A 20,048-nucleotide genomic window follows, 5' to 3' on the forward strand; every position below is an offset into this window, starting at 1 on the left:
TGCTGGACAAAGAAGAAGCAAATGCGGGAGAGGACGCGTCGACGAGCAGGGCTCAGTGACGACGCGAGGGGGCGGCCGGCTACCATGGCTCAGCGACGGCGCGGGTAGCGGCAGCTCGAGGACAATGACCCAATCAACAGGACGAAGACCTTGTGCAGACAGATGGCGCAACAGGGATTGCACAGCACAGTCGTCGATGCACAGGTGATGGCGATGTAGATGCAACGGCGAAGCGGACACACGGGCGGCGGTGCTGCGGCCTGATGGGCTGTTGCTCGGAGAAGATGCACGTAGTACTCGGCGATGGTGTCGATGACGAGCCGATGGGCCGTGCAACCGTGTGGGGACGGCCGATGCACAGCCGATGGCGTGCCGGGGCAGCCGATGGCCTAGTCGATGCCGGAGTAGTACGCGCGAGGTCGACGGGCGGTGGGTGACTCAATCTCGATCAGTGATCGAGCAAACCAAAAAGATACAGCAACAGGGGTTCATGTGTACCCAGCGAGACGGCACGACGGCGGCGGTGCGACCCGATCGGGCGGCGCAAGGCGCACGGCGGGACGCGGACGCGCGGGGTCGAAGGCGCCGACGCGGATCGACGTCGTGGAGATGGGCAGATCCACCCGACAGCAACGACACGCCAGATCTGACTACCTCCATGGCAGCGCAGGGTCGGGGCGTGTGGCCGGGCCAGGCCGCCACCACGGCGGCACGGGATGAGATCCATCTGCCTCCATGCGACGAAGATCCGGAAGGTGTTGACGACAACAGCCAGTGACGAGTCCAGGGACGAGGCGGCGGCGGCCCGGCGGTGACGTAGGGGAGAGCCCGATCTGCTGCGCGACGACGGCGATGGCAGCCGGATCAATAGGATCGGGCGCCTAAACGGGGGCGCTGCCCCCGGCGGAGATTGATCTCTCCCTGGGGTCGCGTGGTGCGGAAGCAGGGGCGGCTAGGGTTAGGATCTAAACCTAGGCGAATGATACCATGAAGGAGAATATAATTGGTGGAATATTAGATGTATTGCATTGGGCCTCATGGGCTGATTATATAGGGTATATAGGACTAACACCTCACGTGGGTACACAATGTGGTACTATTCCTATTTACTCTAACAGATTATATGGAGCTTCACTTAGTTGCCATTTGCTGAGACACACAGCACAAAGGCTATTTAGATAGACTCAGCAAAACATTCATCCCAATTTGAATAAAATACAAAATGTTTTCATTAGCTGGTGCAAATATCTTTCGACAGGAGAGTATACAGGCTCGGCTCCTACGAGCACACGACTGAGGTAGAGACCATTCTCTTTGTGCCAATACCCCAAGAGATTCATCCAAAGCTGTAGTCTACTGTACAAGCTCCTTCCCTGGAGTCGGCACAGTCAGGACTGGCTGGTTGAGGCAGTTTTTTATGCCATCTGGGTCTTACCGGCAGTTTTCATCCCCAAAAGAATGGAATGTATTTTTGGTGACTCTTGTAAAAGGTTGGATTCTTCCTGCAAAATTGCGCTATGAATCACCTGATGTATGTCAGGTGCCCTTGAAGGCAGCGCAGCTCCTCAAGGTCGATTTCTAATTTAGTTGGCTAGAGAAAATGGCCCGAATTTTTTGTGTGTCTAAGTCATACTAGTTGTCGGGGACCAATACTAGGGTACCCGAAGAGGAGCTAATGACCATCAACATTGATTCATCGAGCAGTCAAGAGCGCGACTACAGCTCCAACCGACCCCCAGGCGCGCAAGCTCCGCCTCGCCCGACCTCTGGAGGCGGGCTCCGCCTCGCCCGATCCCGAGGCCGCGGGCTCTGCCTCGCCCGACCCTTAGGTCCGGACTCCGCCTCGCCTGACCCTTAGGTCCGTGCTCCGCGTCGCCCGACCCTTGGGTTTGCGCTCCGCCTCGCCCAACCTCTGGGGGCGGGCTCCGCCTCGCCCGACCCCAAAGCCGCGGGCTCCGCCTCGCCCGACCTTTGGAGGCGGGCTCCGCCTCGCTCGACCCCAAGGCCGCGGGCTCCGCCTCGCCCGACCTTTGGGGGCGGGTTCCGCCTCGCCCGACCCCGAGACCACAGGCTCCGTCTCGTCCGACGGAGACCCATACCGCCGCCAACCACTCCAGGTCCAAGCGTATGGGCCTAGGTCAAAACTCTAACACCAAGGAAGAGACCGGCACACCCCGATGTAACCCGTGGCCACGACGGGCCATACCTAAGGATTCACATCAGGAACAGCGTCGGGCGTACCGATGCTGTTCCGCCTAACCCTCGTACGAACGGTGACATGCGCGTCAGTTCACCACGACGTCCGCCGGACAGGACGGAACGGAACGCCATGACCGACAGACGATGCCTGCGCGTGGCGCCAGTGACGGACAGGGCCGCGATGTGGAGCTGTCCCTGTTGACATCTACAAGGTCAGCGGGACCCGCATGAAGGAGAAGAAGGACCCGGCGATCCTGGAAGCTTTCCTCTCTCTCTGGTTCTTCTCCTTTTCCTCCGTTGTAACCCATGCTTTCCCTTGGCCTATAAAAGGGAAAGCAGGGCGTCCCCTGAGAGGGGCCCGATCCGATAAAAACCGATCGATCGAGATCGACACGAGCACTCGGCTGAGCAGCGATCGAGCTCTCAGCACCCGTTCACTCCCTTCATCATAGACTTGGAATCATTTCCCTCTCTCGCCCGTTTGTACCCCCTACTACAAACTTTCAGTGCTAGTAACACGAGCAGCAGCGACGAACTGGACGTAGGGACTTTCTGCCCGAACCAGTATAAACGTCGTGTCCTCTAAGCACACCATCCGAGCCAGACGCGCAATAATACAAATTTACTCGTCGATGGTAACTCGAAACACCGACACTAGTCATGTTAGCGACTTAGGAGCCAGTTTTACACCAAGGGGGGGGGGGGGGGAGGAGGGAGGGGTGCTTATTTTACTTCTTATTAATACCTTTGCAACTGCAGTTCCTGATCCCATTGCTATTCCTATATCTGCTTTCTTGAGTGCAGGTGCATCATTGACACCATCTCCAGTCATAGCAACCTTGCACATGAAAATGAAATACAATTTAGTATATGGAAACGGATAATGGTTGTAGTTTGACATGTCGTTACTGCGATAAATTAATTGGCCATTAAAGTAAATTTGGCATATATCAATTATAATGTTAAATAAGAAACAGTGTCTGAGCTACATAAAAAGACCTATGCAATAATTAATAGAAACCCTAATGACAGAAGTGTCCTCATGCCACCGATTTTTGTTAGGTACAATGCTGCGATCCCATCATTGATGACTAAAGAAGAACGACGGGGTGGTTTGATGATAGGTATCGTATATAAATGTTAGCTTACCACTTCATTATGTGTTTGCAAGGCTTCAACAAGCATCTTCTTATGGGAAGGTTCCACTCTGCACCATCCAGTATAAATTATCAGGTTAGTGAAGGACAATTGAAAGTAAAGAACTGAGAACATCACTATGTGATATCATATTTACATTATTTTAAAACAAAGCTTAACATCAATTATGAGTAACTGCCCCATGTCATTAATGTGCAGAAACAACCAAATCCAACCCAGTGTTGAGGCTGCTGCTAGGTCTAATTTTTCATATTCAAAGGCGGTTCTGACATGTTATGGTGGCCAGCAAAGTAAGAATTGAAAATCTTTTCCTTAGGAAGTCGAAATTGAGAAACAAAATCCTCTTCACTCGAACATTATGAAATTCTGAATTAAAAAGAATTTATTTTCTCACAGCCTGGACAATGGTAAGCAAACTATAATGCACAGTACAAGTAGCCTTCTTGTTCCCATTTTTAACCAGAAAATTTTCAATTACACTATGTTCTCATTCCTTGAAACAAGAAGTACCGTAGGCATATGATCACTAACAAGCAACAAGAGAAACCCGATCTATTTCATACCTTGTAGACACCAGGTCACTATTATTTTTGTTTTAGATTATTCTCTTGTGTGGTCATAGATAATCTTTCACCATTTACACATCCCCTTGTCTAATGCATGTGCAATCAGCAAGCGCCAGATTGCATAAGAATTTGGCCATCATGACTGCTCTCGTTTGGTAAAATAGCAAGACCCTTATGTTATTGTGCACTCAGCTTTTATAGCTTTCAAAATTCAAACTCAGTCAAAAGCTAAGCAATGATCTGGAGCAATGTGTCCAAAAGCATTTTTCATCCACCAAAATAATTCCTGACGTTCTACATTGTCCTTTTAGCTTCACAACTCAAGACCTTTCAAAGGAATAGCTGACCTGACTTATCTAGAAGACAATGATATGAAATTACCTTGAAAACAGAACCATCCTTTGTAATGCATTTGTCCTTTCCAAAGGAGGCAATCCTTCAAATTCTGATGCTGTATAGGAATACCCTGCAAAGTCATTCAAGTGCTCAAAAGCACCAATTTGCCGACACAGAGATTCTGCTGTAGACTAAAAGAGCGCGTATTAATTTTCTCACCAGTAGCAAAAGTACTCAAAAGCCTAGATTTCACCAACCTTGTTATCCCCAGTAACAACTATAACACGGATCCCCGCAGACATACAAGAGTGGATAGCATCCCAAACTTCTTCTCTTGGTGGATCAAGCATCCCAACCTTAACAAGTACCAAAAGAATGGTTTCATCAATGGCTAAATCATTATCATACACAACAGAAACAAAAGGCAAACCACATTACAACAAGAAGAAAATGTAACAGAAAACAAAGGAAGAGAGGAAGAAGCAGGAGAATGATAAACCATACCAATCCTATAAATGTGAGGTTGGACTCATCACCATAAGAAATACTTTGTTGACCAGCTGGCATCCGTTTTAATGCTAATGCTAAGCACCTAAGTGTGTCTTTCCCTGCAAAACTAGAGTTTCGAGAGCATTTAGCATATTTATACTATAGCCTAAAACTATAATATATGTTTTTAGAGTATTCAATCTAAACAAAGTTTACAAGTGCATGAAAACAGAACAATCAATCAAAACAGCAAGTTTAACCCAAGGAGAAAATAATCAAGGTCCCTTGCCAAAGTGTCAGAAGTATTACTAACTACGTTGATATTTTGTTTTCGCGAACATGAAAGAGAGCTGCGTATCATTATTATTAAAAAGAAACTAATTACACTGATATGAGCTGGATATTTCAATATTATACTATTATAGTAAGATTCCATAAAAGCATGCCTTAAGACAGATAACATATGAAAAAGGCTAACCTTTGAAATCTAGCTTCCAACTCGTTACGAATGTCCATAGTCAGTGGTACTGAAGAACCATCATCATTGCACAATATATGTGTGCATCTGGCCATTATACTTTCAGGTGCACCTTTTGAAAACATAATTTCCTGGTGTTTTCTACTGCAGAGGACGCTCATCATTTTGCGGTCTCGGGAGAACTCTAGAACGGATATCTAAAAAAATCAGAAAATAGAGAATGAATTTTGAAAATATGAATATAAAGAAATAGAATATAAAGAAAAGAGGCTGATTATATGTATAAAAAAAGATTAGCCTCATTCAAGTGATCATGAACTTGTCAACATGGAATAATTCAACCACATGTCTACACTAGTTGACATAAAAGGTTAACAGGATGAGTTGATCAAGATAACGTTTATGCAGATACAGTTGAAACCTTCCAGAATATGGGAGGAACAACTGTTGACGCTGCTGGGACTTTAGAGGCCCTTGCATACAGTATCAGCCATATTCCTGAGTGAGGATCTAAATAGTCCCGTTACCTGACAAAGGTTGATTAGACATAATGTGGAAAATAGTAAAGCATTTGACAACAATGAACAATGAGAGCAGTGTCAGTAACACCATATGGTCTACTGTACTAATCCCATAAGTTGTCTATGCATTTGAGGAACTGTGCTTGCTTGGTAGGGACTAGTGACCAAGGTGCAGAGTGACGAGCAATTAAGATGCCAAATGTATTCATCAAACCTGAAGTTCTCAGGCAGCATTTGAAAACCATGAAGTTATAGCGATCTGACTAGAAAGTCATTCAAAACTTGTTTCATTTTGCCTATTTACTAAAGGAGACATTTTCTGACTTTTTAAATATACTAGAAAGAATTAGTTCATGGTCAAAAGATATTCCCATAGGAAAATACAAATGATGATCTTTAAGGGAATCACAGATACAGCAAGTTTGTAGTACAGAAGAAATATAGCAATGTTTTTCTTCTTAATATAAAGATACGCAGTGTGTGTTCGAGAAAAGAACAAAAAAAAATATAGCAATTCAAACAAGATGAGGGTAATAACCTTTCTAAACTGATTTTCCCAATAACGGTTGCAGTATGATGCACGCTCGTGCTTAGTTAGCATGTTGAGGGCTGAAGGCATTGAGTCAAAACCAGGAAGACCAACCTAAGAGTAATGTACAAAATGAACATTAAAATTAAAATTTAAATCAAGTTCATAAATCCCGTGAAAGCAAAAGTGCACAGATGTTTATCTATATGCAGTAACTGACCTTCTCCACCAGCACACGCAGAGCAACTTCAGTGGACTCTCCAATTTTTTCATAAGATTTTTTATCAGGATTGTATTGTAGAGTGGACTCATTGCAAAGAGCTGAACACATAGCAAGATGGAGGAGACATGGCGATTGAGGGGGAAACTCTAACTGCAACAGATGAAAGTCTTTAATTAGTTCTAAAACCCTAAATCCAAAAGAGACTTGCAACTATACATGTGTAATAACATAGGTGGTGTAACAAATGGCGATAGCGCTGGAGTGTTTCACATGCTGTCCAAAAAAATCAAGTACACATCCAAAAGGGCATGTAATGGAATCAGTCCATCTGCTCTGTGCTGAGAAAGTAAAGTTTACAGATTGAGAAAAAGCTTTGTACTAAACTCAGTGTCTCGCACTGGCAAGTAGTCGGGTAGAAGGCTTTGTCAATTGTCGGCATGAAATACACTACCAATCATACTCTGTTCTGTTTCCCTAATGAAAATCATTCCTTGATGAAACTGGACTTCTCTGAACAAACTGCTAAAATCTCCAGGAGGGGTGTGATGGGCCATTTCAGGTGCTAGGCGTTACCTTCTATAAAATGCAAGCATTTTTCTCTCCCTAAATTGAAGAGAACATAACTTATATTCAATAATGCAGGTTTTGAGATTTTTTGCACTATAGAAATCCCAGAAATTGTTGGAACCTAAAGAATATGGTATTTACCTGCAACCCGCCAGCATCATAAATAAAACCATCAGGAGCAAATGTTGTTCCACTAATGGAGTACTCATCAGTCATTGGTCTCTGGTGCACAGACCGCACAACGCACACCTGTGATGTTAAAAAAAAAACATTTTAAGCCATGCGATAAATTTGAATATATCAACCTGCCATGAAAATAAATTTTAATTAAAAGATCCTGTTGTATTTCAGCTACATATCATACTGAGAACCTGTATATGCAACAAGGATAACATAATGGAAACGGCTAAATAAAAGAGAAACACATCACCTTTGACACAGACATCATGTTTGTTGTAAGAGTACCAGTTTTGTCACTGCAAATAACTGTTGTGCATCCTAATGTCTCTACAGAGGGAAGTGACCTAACTATGGCATTCAAGCGAGCCATTCTCTTGGTACCAAGAGCTAAGCACCTAGAAGAAAACAAACAAATGATTTATGAGGTTTATTTCAATGTGGAATGGAATAGAGTACAACACCACATGTAAGCAAACATGATCTTGGGACAGCCGAGAAATTGTTTCACAGGAAACTCACGTTGTTACCACAGCTGGGAGACCTTCTGGAATAGCCGCGACAGCAAGAGCAACAGCTACCTATCAAGCGAAAAACAACAGAGAGTACATGCTTTGAGAAACAATATTAGGAGCAAAATGCAAATGAGTAAGGATGAGTCACATAACCATACACCCACAGTTGCGGCAGTAATTTACAAAATCAACTAAAATGGTGTACTATAGTGATGAATTATTTATTAGCAATTCTGGTGATAAGTTGTTGAAGATGCATAACATGTAGTGCATTTAATGGTCACAAAAATATAAAGGTGTGAAGAAGATTTTTGACAGGGTCAGTTGACTTGGTAATAAACTGGAGAAGCATAAGTTGTACCTACACAATGAAGTAAAAAACAAACAAAGAAACATGATGAGAAGACATCCTCCAGGATTTATTAAGAGGGGAGAACCGAACCCTTTTGGGAGGTACTCACACAATCTTAAGAGTACCCAGGTTTGCGGGCAGGTGGGCGTCCTCACAGCTGGAGGCACTACAACAACAACAACAACAACAAAGCCTTTAAGTCCCAAACAAGTTGGGGTAGGCTAGAGTTGAAACCCAACAGAAGCAATCAAGGTTCAGGCACGTGAATAGCTGTCTTCCAAGCACTCCTATCTAAGGCTAAGTCTTTGGGTATATTCCATCCTTTCAAGTCTCCTTTTATTGCCTCTACCCAAGTCAACTTCAGTCTTCCTCTGCCTCTCTTCACGTTACTATCCTGACTTAGGATTCCACTACGCACCGGTGCATCTGGAGGTCTCCGTTGCACATGTCCAAACCATCTCAACCGGTGTTGGACAAGCTTTTCTTCAATTGGCGCTACCCCTAATCTCTCACGTATATCATCGTTCCGAACTCGATCCCTTCTTGTATGACCGCAAATCCAACGCAACATATGCATTTCCGCGACACTTAGCTGTTGAATATGTCGTCTTTTCGTAGGCCAACATTCTGCACCATACAACATAGCAGGTCTAATCGCCGTCCTATAAAACTTGCCTTATAGCTTCTGTGGTACCCTTTTGTCATATAGGACACCAGACGCTTGCCGCCACTTCATCCACCCTGCTTTGATTCTATGGCTAACATCTTCATCAATATCCCCGTCCCTCTGTAGCATTGATCCTAAATATCGAAAGGTATCCTTCCTAGGCACTACTTGGCCTTCCAAACTAACATCTTCCTCCTCCCGAGTAGTAGTGCCGAAGTCACATCTCATATACTCAGTTTTAGCTCTACTAAGTCTAAAACCTTTGGACTCCAAAGTCTGCCGCCATAACTCCAGTTTCTGATTCACTCCTGTCCGGCTTTCATCAACTAGCACTACATCGTCCGCAAAAAGCATACACCAAGGGATGTCCCCTTGTATGTCCCTTGTGACCTCATCCATCACTAAAGCAAACAAATAAGGGCTCAAAGCTGACCCTTGATGTAGTCCTATCCTAATCGAGAAGTCATCCGTGTCTCCATCACTTGTTCGAACTCTAGTCACAACATTGTTGTACATGTCCTTAATGAGCCCAACGTACTTCGTTGGGACTTTATGTTTGTCCAAAGCCCACCACATAACATTCCTTGGTATTTTATCATAAGCCTTCTCCAAGTCAATAAAAACCATGTGTAGGTCCTTCTTCTTCTCCCTATACCGCTCCATAACTTGTCTTATTAAGAAAATGGCTTCCATGGTTGACCTTCCGGGCATGAAACCAAATTGGTTCATAGAGACCCGCGTTATTGCTCTCAAGCGATGCTCGATAACTCTCTCCCATAGCTTCATAGTATGGCTCATCAACTTAATTCCCCGGTAATTTGTACAACTTTGAATATCCCCTTTATTCTTGTAGATCGGTACCAATATACTTCTCCTCCACTCATCAGGCATCTTGTTCGATCGAAAAATATGGTTGAACAGCTTGGTTAACCATACTATAGCTATGTCCCCGAGGCATCTCCACACCTCGATTGGGATACCATCCGGTCCCATCGCCTTACCTCCTTTCATCCTTTTCAACGTCTCTCTGACCTCAGATTCTTGGATTCTCCGCACAAAGCGCCTATTGGTGTCATCAAAAGAGTCATCTAACTGAAAGGTTGTGTCCATATTCTCACCATTGAACAATTTGTCAAAATACTCTTGCCATCGATGTCGGATCTCATCCTCCTTTACCAAGAGATGCTCCCTTTCATCCTTAATGCACTTAACTTGGTTGAAGTCCCTTGTCTTTCTCTCACGAACCTTAGCCATCCTATAAATGTCCTTCTCTCATTCCTTCGTACTCAAATGTTGGTAAAGATCCTCGTACGCTCTACCCTTTGCCACACTTACAGCTCGCTTTGCAGTCTTCTTTGCCACCTTATACTTCTCTATGTTGTCCACACTCCTGTCATGGTACAAGCGTCTATAGCATTCTTTCTTCTCCTTAATAGCCCACACATCTTAGACCCGACCAGGGGGGAGAGACATCTCCCTGATTATGCCCTTAAGAAGTCTGTGCCAGCCTTCGAACCTGGACTGGTGATAGGGGTTTCATCAACCCCCAGACTTCAATGGTCTAACCAGTGTAACTCAGGAAAAGTTGGCATACTGCACGCATCTTGCAATCACTAATATATACTAAGGCCTGTCAACCCCAACTTCAAGAGCTAAGGTTTGTCAGAGTGAGTTTTTACCTAAAAAAGTCACTATGCATGCCACCAGAGAACATTATAATGAAAAGAAACACATAATAAATATGAACAAACAACACAAGAAAACTCAGTCCATTTGTGAAAAGAATTATAGAATCTAAACAGCTGTCTTTCATGGAAGAGAACTATAGTCAAGTTAGACAATGCAACCAACTAGACTGCAAATGTGGTCCCAATTCCCAAAGAATGGATCAACATGGTCAAATAATGTATCCTGGAAGCAGACACACACACACACACACACACACTTTTACAGCATAACTTCAAGTGTTCAACCTAATAAATAAGATAGTACACCAATCGAATGTTACAGAAATGTAAGTTGAAACATAGGTGCAACAGCATACCTTAAAATAGTGGATGGCACCCCTAACAAAGCCACCATGAGAAGGGTCACGAAAATGTCCAATATTCACAACCCAAACAAGTATGCAGATCCCTGCTATCACCTGAAAATAACATTGTATTATGGAGAAGCTTGAAAAGGCATTTGAACTGCACAATTTGTCTGGAATAAATGCAGGGGCCCACGTTCAACAGAATAAATATTTCATTTCTCTCTGGGACACTATAATATTTATCAACAATATGATTGTGTAATGACACTGCAGCTTCTAATGATAAGTCAAACATTAAGATCCAGGAAAGAATATTAAACTAATGCTGCTCGGATTGTATAATGTCATCAGTCTCTCGATAGTTGATACATAAAATGTTTCAATGATCACTTCAGTGCTAAATTTCAATGCCATAGTATTTCTTAGTTTTGGAAGGAAAAAACAATAACTCACAACTTGTTAAAAGGACCATGATCACCTTTGCCAAAAAAGTGCCAAATTCATCAAGCTTTTTCTTCAAAGGTGTTGCTTCCTGTAATATTGTGAGAATTTTAACTGTGAGCAGAATAATCATTATATAAATCAGGGGGTGAGGCTACAATTAATCAAAGTACAAATAGGCATACTAGTTGCAACATAAAAGAGAGGTAAAGTTAGAATGAAGTTAAATCGCATAGTTCAATTCTCACTGAAGGTGTAAATGATAAGAAATATAAGTGCTCAAGTACTTACATCCTCTGTTCTTAGCATAGCATCACGTATACTTCCCATTGCAGTATTAGAACCAACCCCAATAACGATTGCTCTTGCTCTACCAGCTACAACAACAGTTCCCTGGGAAACAACAACAGCACAAACATAGAATTCTCAGAGGAGGCAACAAAAGTTGGAAGAGTAAAAAGATAATATAGGTGTTTTAGAATGTGCATATTCAAAGATCATTTCAGCACAAGTACCAGGAACTCAAGAAAAAACTAGGGTTAATTTGATCTATGCCGTCACAATCGTCATGTTTCTGAGTTCTACCATTATTATTAATCTATATGGAATCATGCCACCACAAGATTTCATGTACCTGAAATATGCCACTTTATAAGTTTAGGGCAATGTTGGGCCCATTACAAGCAATTATAGTCTCATATGGACCAAAATGCCTCTGCTACTCCCATCTTCCTCCACTCACTGACGTGCGACCCCATGCGTCACCCCCTCACTACCACCTGAGCCCCCACTACCTGCTCCTCCTCTCATGATCAGTGTCTGCCTCCTGTCCCTCCTCCCATGTCCAGCCTCCAGCTGCCGGAGCTCGGGATAACCCGTGCCACCTCCGCCGCCTCCTCTCGCATGATGACAAAGGCAAACAGCCCCTCGAAGATGCCTCCAGATCTGGGCTTCAACTCGTGCGCAGTCGAAACAGCAGAACCAGCAAGTGGGAGCGTGACGTGTGGGGCGGCACCAGGTTGACGTGCAGGCACAGCTCAGCAAAGCTACGGAGCCAGCGGCGCAGCGAGACTGGCATGTGGTGGCAGTGAGGCCAGCAAGCAAGGTGGCGTAGCGCATGGGCCGGTGACCGGCGAGTGTGGGCGCGGCAAGGCTCCAGACCCGACACACAGTGAGGCTAGAAAGCGGGACAGCGCAACGCGCGGGACCGCTGGCCATCAAGCGTGGACACTAGGCTCCGGAGCTGGCGAGCACAGGAGCAGGGGTAGTGCAGCGAGGTCGGTGTGCGGCGCAAGCAAGGCTTCATTGGCTGCTGCTCGAAGCTCGTCCAATCTAGTTGTGCGCAAGGGGCCACACCCACCTCCAATGTTAACTTTAACAGTGGCTTCAGTGGCGGAGGATCATTGAGACCAAAGGGGGCCATGGCCACCCCTGATTTTGATTGTTTCTTAAGAGTAACAGTGCTTATTGAGCAGTAAATGTTGAAAATCTATGTGGATTAGCACTAATGGCCCCTCCTAACTTTAAGGTGAAGCTCCGCCACTGCGTGGCTTGGCGGTTCCGCAAGTCGGCAAGGACTGCGGTGACGCGGTGGGGATATGGGAGCGGGTGTGTGACATCATCAAGTTCGGGGGCCTGGCGCTGCATGGAGGAGTCCATGGAAAAATGCCGGACTAGCCGAGAGTATATGGATAAGCTCCGTCCCTAGCGGACATGCTCATCCACGAGGCAGCCGCTCCGCATCGTACTGCCTCCATGAGGAGAGAGAGAGAGAGAGAGAGAGAGAGAGAGAGAGAGAGAGAGAGAGAGAGATTTTGTGATCATGGTCAGATTCGAGGGTGGCATGAGGAAGAAGAGAGCGAGGGTGGCGTGAGGAAGAAGAGGGCAAGTGAGACTGGTATTTTCATCCATACGAAAATAACATAGCCCAAAAGATAGTCAAACTGCATCCCAGACGTACAACGTGGCATTGATCCAATTTTCTACATATTGTAAGACTGTCTCCAACGGAGTGAATCCAAATACGGGACGCATTCGTTCGTATAGGTCACGCACAGAGAAAAGCTAGCGCACCCAAAACTTCGTGTTTCCAACAACGGACGCAAAAGCTCCGGCGCCGTTCCCGGCGCCCTGGGCCGGAGCCGCCGACGACGCCAGACCGGAGCCCATCCAGATGCAGCCGAGGGCCAACCACCATGACGCCGCCAGATCCAGCCGGAGCACCACCAAATTTGGCGAAGAGATGGCCTAGGCAGCCACGACTGCACGCGACCTCCGGCGACCCGCGCGGAGTCCAGTCACCGGAAGTACTGCAGGGAGGCGAGCTCGGCCGCCACCACCAGATCCAGCCACCGGCGAACGGATCCAGCTGCCGAGCACGCGGATCCGTCCACATCCACCTCGGCTTGCACCACGGACGACGAGGAGGAGGACGCGGTGGAGCCGAAGGAGCCGCCGTCGTCGCACCTCCGCGCCGTTGGACCCGCAGCTACCGCCCACCTCAGCGCCGAACCGCCCGCAACCGCTATCGCCCACCACGCCGCTAACTTGCAAGGATGCCGGCAGGCTCCACCGGACCGGATCCGGCCACCACGTTGCGTCATGGCCACCGCCGCCGCGCCACCAAGGAGCGCAGACCACAGATCCGGCCAGAGGGGCGGTGGATCCAAACCCCAAGGCCAAGGATCTGGCCGCGGCCACACCGGAACCGAGCCCGCTGGTCGGACCGCCGCCGCCCTCGCAGTAGCACAAACTGCCGGCCACAAGCTCTGGCGGCGGCAAGGCGATAGGGGAGATGGAGGGCCCTGGCGTGTCGGCGGAGCTCCTCCCTCTCTCTCTGCAGTGTTTTGCGTCGTTGTTCTCGACGACGCTTTTTTGCCTTCCGATTCCATCGCTACGCAAAATGGTTGCCTTCTTTGCGTGCTCCGTTGGAACGTGTTTCGGGGACGCAAAACACTGTGCACGACGTAATTTTAGGTTTGGGTCGCCGTTTGCCTACGCCGTTGGAGTCAGTCTAATGGCATGGTTCCAAAAGATGAATAGTAGTGGTAGAACTAAGAATCGTGACAATTATAATGTCATGGATCAAAATTAAGTTCCAGTTCCATTGAATTAAGCTCATTAAATGACACTGCTAGTATGGTTCGCTTACCGAAAAGAGAATGTTTGTTTTGTCCTGATAGACAGCATTTCTTGCTGGAGTTGACTCAAGCTCTTTTGCCACTGAACAGCTTTCTCCTAGTCAAACCACAAATCCACAACAGTAGTAAAAAGCTATATTTTCAGTAACTGGTATATTATTGTGCAGCTTATAATTCATACAGATTGCTCTATAACCACATGTTCATCAAGGAAAAGGAACAACTACACCTGCTCACCAGGAGCTCCAGAAGATCAATTAATGACTCTATGACATATGGCAAATAGCCATGTTTTTTTTTATAATGAAGCTATTGCTAAACTGGAAATGTTCAAGAAAAATGTTTAAAGTGGTGGGTAATTTAGTCAAAGTATTTTTCCCCTAAATCTTACCATAAAATGTCTATCGGAGCAAATGGTTGATACTACTTTTTAAAACCAAACAGTGAAAGAACATTTTATGAATGCTAAAATAGAATGGCCTTATTCACAAGTATTGTTATGCTATTAAACTATAAAGCTTCAGAATTCATTTTAGGATGAATGAATGGATGGCACAAGAAAACAAAAGGAGTACCTGTAAGAATTGCTTGATCAACACGCAATTGGTGACTTAACATTTCAACCATTCTCATGTCAGCCGGAACTTTGCAACCAACTTATCCACAAAAGGGAAAACAAGCACCAACCAAACAACATCAGGAAAATGCTAATCATAGTACTAAAAGAAAAAACATCAGATGAGCAATTGACAGTACCTGCTACTTCAACTATATCTCCAGGGACAAGTTCTGTTGCTGGAAGTATAGAAAAGCAACCTACAGGATTAACATTGATAAATGTGCTAATCAGCTAAACATCTAACAAAACATACAAGACAAATAATTTTAGACTGGATTTTAGAAGAATTGACTCAAATCATTTGTTGTTTATGTAGTATGAACTAGCTAGTATAGCAGAGAGCATTGTTTTGACTGATGGTGATGCTATATCTGGAACTGTGATTGTAAAGGAAAATACTCTGTATAGTCTATATGCAGTGATTAGCTTTAGAGGGTTGCTACCACTTTACACTCCTGTTGTCGAAGATAATGGTACATCCTCTAGTGCATGTATATCTTTGGTTCCTGGCTAATAATAAGCTGCTACTAGAGATAAATTAGCTATTAGACGAAAGTAGAAGATATGTCCTGTCTTTTCTGTGGCAGGAGACAACTACAAGGCAAGTTCAATTGAATGGCATGTCGAGAATGGCCTATGGAGCTGTAGGACCTGAAGGGAGAGCAGAAAGTAGCAAGTGATGTTTTGGAGCAACCAAATAAGGATTATCAGGTTCTGGGGGGTGGCTGCAGTAACCTGGAGAATAGAACTATATAGTTGTGTTGTGTCAATGGTGAAGTGCTTGCTCTTGAGAGCACTGTGTTTTGATGTTGGCAAGTGTGCCCAAGAATAAGCTGAACATGGATGACATAAATGCTGTGGGAACCTTTTCTCTAAAAATAACATGACTGATAGTTTAGTTTAGAAAAAACTGGGTTCAGGGAACAAATATTTTACGACATTTGTTGGTCAAGACTCTTAAAACTTAGGTGCTGTTTGAATCCCGGTGGATTCTAAAAATATGGATTAAAAAAGTCTAGTGTGTTCATTGGATTCTGTGTCTGTATGTTAAAATCCAATAGAATCTAGCCTGTTTGGATGGGATTCTAGGATTCTGAGATTTTTTTATCCAGATCCATAACATCCGCTTGGAATCAAACGGGGCCTTAGTTTTGATGGCACAAGCAGAGCAATATGGTAATTGGCCCCTGGACTTATCCAATCAAAATATGATTTTGAGACCAAGTGGATAGATAGTGTTGACAAAGCTTACAAGAATTAGCAAATGAAATTCAATAATCAATCGCTAAAGCTTCTTAGTTCTTACCATTGCGCAACACCGTTGCAATATCAGCTTGATAAGCACGAAGCTCCTACAGATTTGGTAAAAATAAGTCATCATGGATGGTGGAAAAAGTTCCCATTGCAAGCTAAATTAGAGTTAAAGAATACTACGAAAGGTGATTAACAAATTGTAGCATGTGGTGTTGAGATATAGCATGCATACAAGAATCAGTTATGCGGCAATAAGCATAGGACATTAATAATTAGGACCAAACTGTTCTGCCTATAGCTCCCAGTGCCAAAAAAACTATAAAAAACACACCCAGGTGGCCAAAAAAGGGAAGTAGGTTCTAGATCACCTCATAGTTCCACCTATATTTAATATATCTCTGTTTCTGCTGATATATTGATCATTCTCATTTGTACAAACTATCTTGTAATATGTGCCAGGAAATAAACAATCATACAGCAGGAACGATATCCTCAGAGCTAAACACAACATTAGGGGCATTGTTTAGAAGTGAGAACCTCGAGAGCTTTTTCAGCATTCGTTTCTGTAATCACACCCACAGCTGCATTTGCTGCTAGTATCATAAAGATAACCTGCAGTGCAAACATCAAAGTGCCAGGTCATTTGTTGGCTGCAGGTCATTTTCAACCAATGGGATGTATCCAATTTACCGAAGGTTCCAAAAATGCTGATAATCCAGTTTCACCATTCATTCGGGCCAAAAGGAACGAGATCACAGCAGCTGCTATCAATATTTTGACGAGTAAATCATCAAACTGCTTCAAAACTAACTTCCAAAATGCAGTACCTGGGTACGATTTCCCATATCAAAAAAATATGAACAGTAAAGCGCATATGAAATTGGAAATTGCTAGTTCAAAGCACAATCAGAAAAAAGAAAAAGAATAAAAAAATGTAGGGTGTACAAAAATAAGGGTGGCCTCAAAAGTTTGTCTTAATTAAATGAAGTTATAAAAAGACGCATATCCCAGAAATAACATATGTGCCTCATACATACAAGAGCATGTGATTATCAAATGAGAAAAGATGACAAAGCAGGAAGGTAATTATACTCGTAAGTAGAATGCAGCTAACGTGTAATGAAAGGTATATTTGTAAATAGAATGCAAAGAAAAATAGCAATAGCACCACATTAGCTGAATAAGTTTCATATGTAATTGCTCAGTGTTGTTTGCATTGGGGATACAAAAACAGCAACAAAGCTCTATTGTTGTTGTTGTATCCCAACAGCAAGCAGCCCAAACAAATAACAGGAAGGAACTTGTTTAAGTAACTTCGTAGAGCTATGATGTATCTTCCTACAAAGAGTACACAAGCGCACATCAATTAATTAGAGTTAACTTCATTCTCTCAAAGATGATAGAAAATGGTACGTCCGGATTCTTGGTAGAGAAGCTCATTAACATTATATCCCAATGGTAACAAAAAATATGGGACTTGGGAGTAAAACTGTCAGGTGGGTTCAAAAAGGTATTATGTATTGTACTGCAACTGCAAGACACACAAAACAAAAGTGGGTGCTATAGCTTACTTTCTTCTTGGGGAAGCACTGGAGATAGTCCATGCATGAAAACAACAAAGACAAATCAGATAGTCATCAGCAAAAATGTAAGAATCCAAACTTAGAATAATGCTGCAATGCAAAAGGTAATTGTCCATGAACACGCTAACTTCCAAAACACACTCCAATTGAAACTTTGAACTGACAAATAGCTGGGGACTCCAACTAGATTAAAAGCATGTAAGGCTGTAGTTATGTTAGATCAGCATAAAAAACATGGCCCAAGACCAAAAAAATTTGACGCATTTCATAATGTTGTCCTAACAGTAGCAGCTTTATTTGATTCATATAACAGAACTGTTAATGCTTATGAACTGTGACACTACCTCCACCTTTTTTTCTGTCAACTTATCCAAACATCAGGTGAGGTGAGAAATGGTAGAGTGATTTTATCACAAATAGCCTCCCCTCAGCTAGGTCCAGTGAACTAGCTTCCATATCTAGAAATTATCTGAGTTTAGATGACGTTAACCACTAGTCACTACAGCACTAAATAGTGATGAGCCACGGATTCTACAAAAAACAAGAGAGTATATAACTGGTTTGCTTTGCATTAACGACCAAACTCTCATATGGACGAACATGGTGAGCATGAATTTCATAGGTCCACTGGTTCATGAAAAGCAATTTATCAACAAGACACTCTTTCGCCTGAAAAAACAGTCTGCGTGCAGTATAAACTAAAAGCACTCTCCCAGTTCAGTTCCAAACTCCAATGCATAGCATAGCATTTCATCTTTAGTAATAGATATGACTTAACTAAAACGGTAAAAGCATTAACATAGTGACTCGAGTACTGTACATCTAATGCTATACTGACAATGTTCAAGTTTTTATGTTTGACGCTGTAACCAGCCAAACCATATATCAGAAGAAAAGGGAGTAATCTACACGTGTAGAAAAGACAAATAGCCTCACCGTTTTTGCCGTAGAGCCTCGCATTCTGCTCCACCTGCGTTCGGAACCAAAAATGAATAAGCGCAACCCCACCCCCACCACATTATTACCAGTACGCAAGCTGAAATTCACATAGGGAAACGCTTCAGTTCAGTACCTGCGAGTCAGAGAGGCCCTTGGTTTGATCCACGCCAAACGCCTCGAGCACCTGCGAGAAGCGGGGAGGCCAGATCCGTGAGAGGCGGCGGCGGCGGGGTGGAGGTCAAACGAACGCACGACGGGATTGAAGTCGGGAGGCGCTCGTTACCTCGGCGACGGACTTGGCGTAGGCGTCCTCCATGGGCGGCCGGCGCCGCCGCGGCCTCTGGGGCGCCGGGGAGGGAAGGCTGTGCTAGAGAGGAAGGTAGCGCGCGAGCCGGAGAAGGGAGAAGAGGTGCGGCTACAAGCCTACAACTACAAAGCCATCGCGTCTGCGGCGTTTGGCTGTGGTGTTTGGCAACGGTCACGCCCGTACAGGATCCCGGAGAACGCCGCCCATCGGCTGGGGACTGGGGTTTTTTTATGATCGGGGGCGGCACGCGTGGCGTCGGTCGCGTCTGTGCTCGCTAACCTTTTTGTGCGGAGCAGACGCAGCAGGTGCGGCGCGACCGCGGGTGCAGCGTGTGGCACGTGAGAAGTGGAGTGAGAAGCAAGCGAGAAGCGACCCGTCCGAGTCCAATGCTTGCGCTCGGAAAAGCTCAAGTTTAGCAGGGTACGAACTGAAACATACTAGTACACCAATTGTGTAGAATTTTACTTTATTTATTGCTAAGACGACACAAGTTCATGCGTAAAATACGTTGTAATTTGATCTCATCGTCCTAAAGCGTAACAACATTCTTTATCGAGATCTTGTTTTATATATCTACAAATAGTGACACCAGAAAAAGGACAGCCGGGGGCGATAGATGAACTCGTGACAGTACTTGAATGTGTTAAATCATAGCCACTGAGAGTTATAATAAGTGAACATAACTTAACTGTTTAGATGAGATGTGAGGTTGTGCACCCAACCACCTAAAGATTGAGTTCTGTTCGAGTCAAATTTTGATGTATATTTGTTTATTGAAAAACCGCCTAGTTCCTTTTATGTTGGTTTTATATTTTAAGTCATTAAAGACTATGAGAGAGTTAATCAGGACTGTAAATGTTAGAAGGCCCTCCAAACTAAGGAGGACAACGACCTAATATCATTAGCTCCGCGCCCTTAAGTGGTAGTGGGTTTTTCTATGTATATCAAATTTG

The 20,048-nt window shown here is 44.4% G+C and overlaps 1 protein-coding gene across 2 annotated transcripts in view; it reads right to left on the bottom strand.

Moving 5' to 3' along the window:
- The window catches only part of LOC136454288 (calcium-transporting ATPase 3, endoplasmic reticulum-type-like), a 30,480-nt gene extending 11,140 nt beyond the window's left edge, over nt 1-19,340 (bottom strand). Inside the window, exons 1-24 of one of the 2 annotated variants that reach the window (XM_066454833.1) lie at nt 19,072-19,340; nt 18,922-18,972; nt 18,786-18,819; nt 17,838-17,855; nt 16,957-17,027; nt 16,804-16,878; nt 16,319-16,364; nt 15,150-15,209; nt 14,969-15,049; nt 14,405-14,490; nt 11,545-11,646; nt 11,291-11,344; nt 10,822-10,923; nt 7,766-7,824; nt 7,497-7,641; nt 7,208-7,315; nt 6,497-6,649; nt 6,286-6,390; nt 5,227-5,423; nt 4,764-4,875; nt 4,517-4,615; nt 4,305-4,450; nt 3,349-3,406; nt 2,945-3,037 (exon numbers count right to left, since the gene is read on the bottom strand). In XM_066454833.1, the coding sequence (XP_066310930.1) occupies nt 2,945-3,037; nt 3,349-3,406; nt 4,305-4,450; nt 4,517-4,615; nt 4,764-4,875; nt 5,227-5,423; nt 6,286-6,390; nt 6,497-6,649; nt 7,208-7,315; nt 7,497-7,641; nt 7,766-7,824; nt 10,822-10,923; nt 11,291-11,344; nt 11,545-11,646; nt 14,405-14,490; nt 14,969-15,049; nt 15,150-15,209; nt 16,319-16,364; nt 16,804-16,878; nt 16,957-17,027; nt 17,838-17,855; nt 18,786-18,819; nt 18,922-18,972; nt 19,072-19,104 (2,088 nt within the window). In that variant the 5' untranslated portion in view covers nt 19,105-19,340. Of the gene's footprint in view, nt 1-2,944; nt 3,038-3,348; nt 3,407-4,304; nt 4,451-4,516; nt 4,616-4,763; nt 4,876-5,226; nt 5,424-6,285; nt 6,391-6,496; nt 6,650-7,207; nt 7,316-7,496; nt 7,642-7,765; nt 7,825-10,821; nt 10,924-11,290; nt 11,345-11,544; nt 11,647-14,404; nt 14,491-14,968; nt 15,050-15,149; nt 15,210-16,318; nt 16,365-16,803; nt 16,879-16,956; nt 17,094-17,837; nt 17,856-18,785; nt 18,820-18,921; nt 18,973-19,071 lie in introns of both variants that reach the window. The other variant, XM_066454776.1, reaches the window with a different exon arrangement.
- Between the last annotated feature and the right edge of the window lie 708 nt (nt 19,341-20,048).

This window comes from Miscanthus floridulus, chromosome 1 (assembly GCF_019320115.1).
Source record: "Miscanthus floridulus cultivar M001 chromosome 1, ASM1932011v1, whole genome shotgun sequence".
In the NCBI taxonomy this organism is placed as follows: domain Eukaryota; kingdom Viridiplantae; phylum Streptophyta; class Magnoliopsida; order Poales; family Poaceae; genus Miscanthus; species Miscanthus floridulus.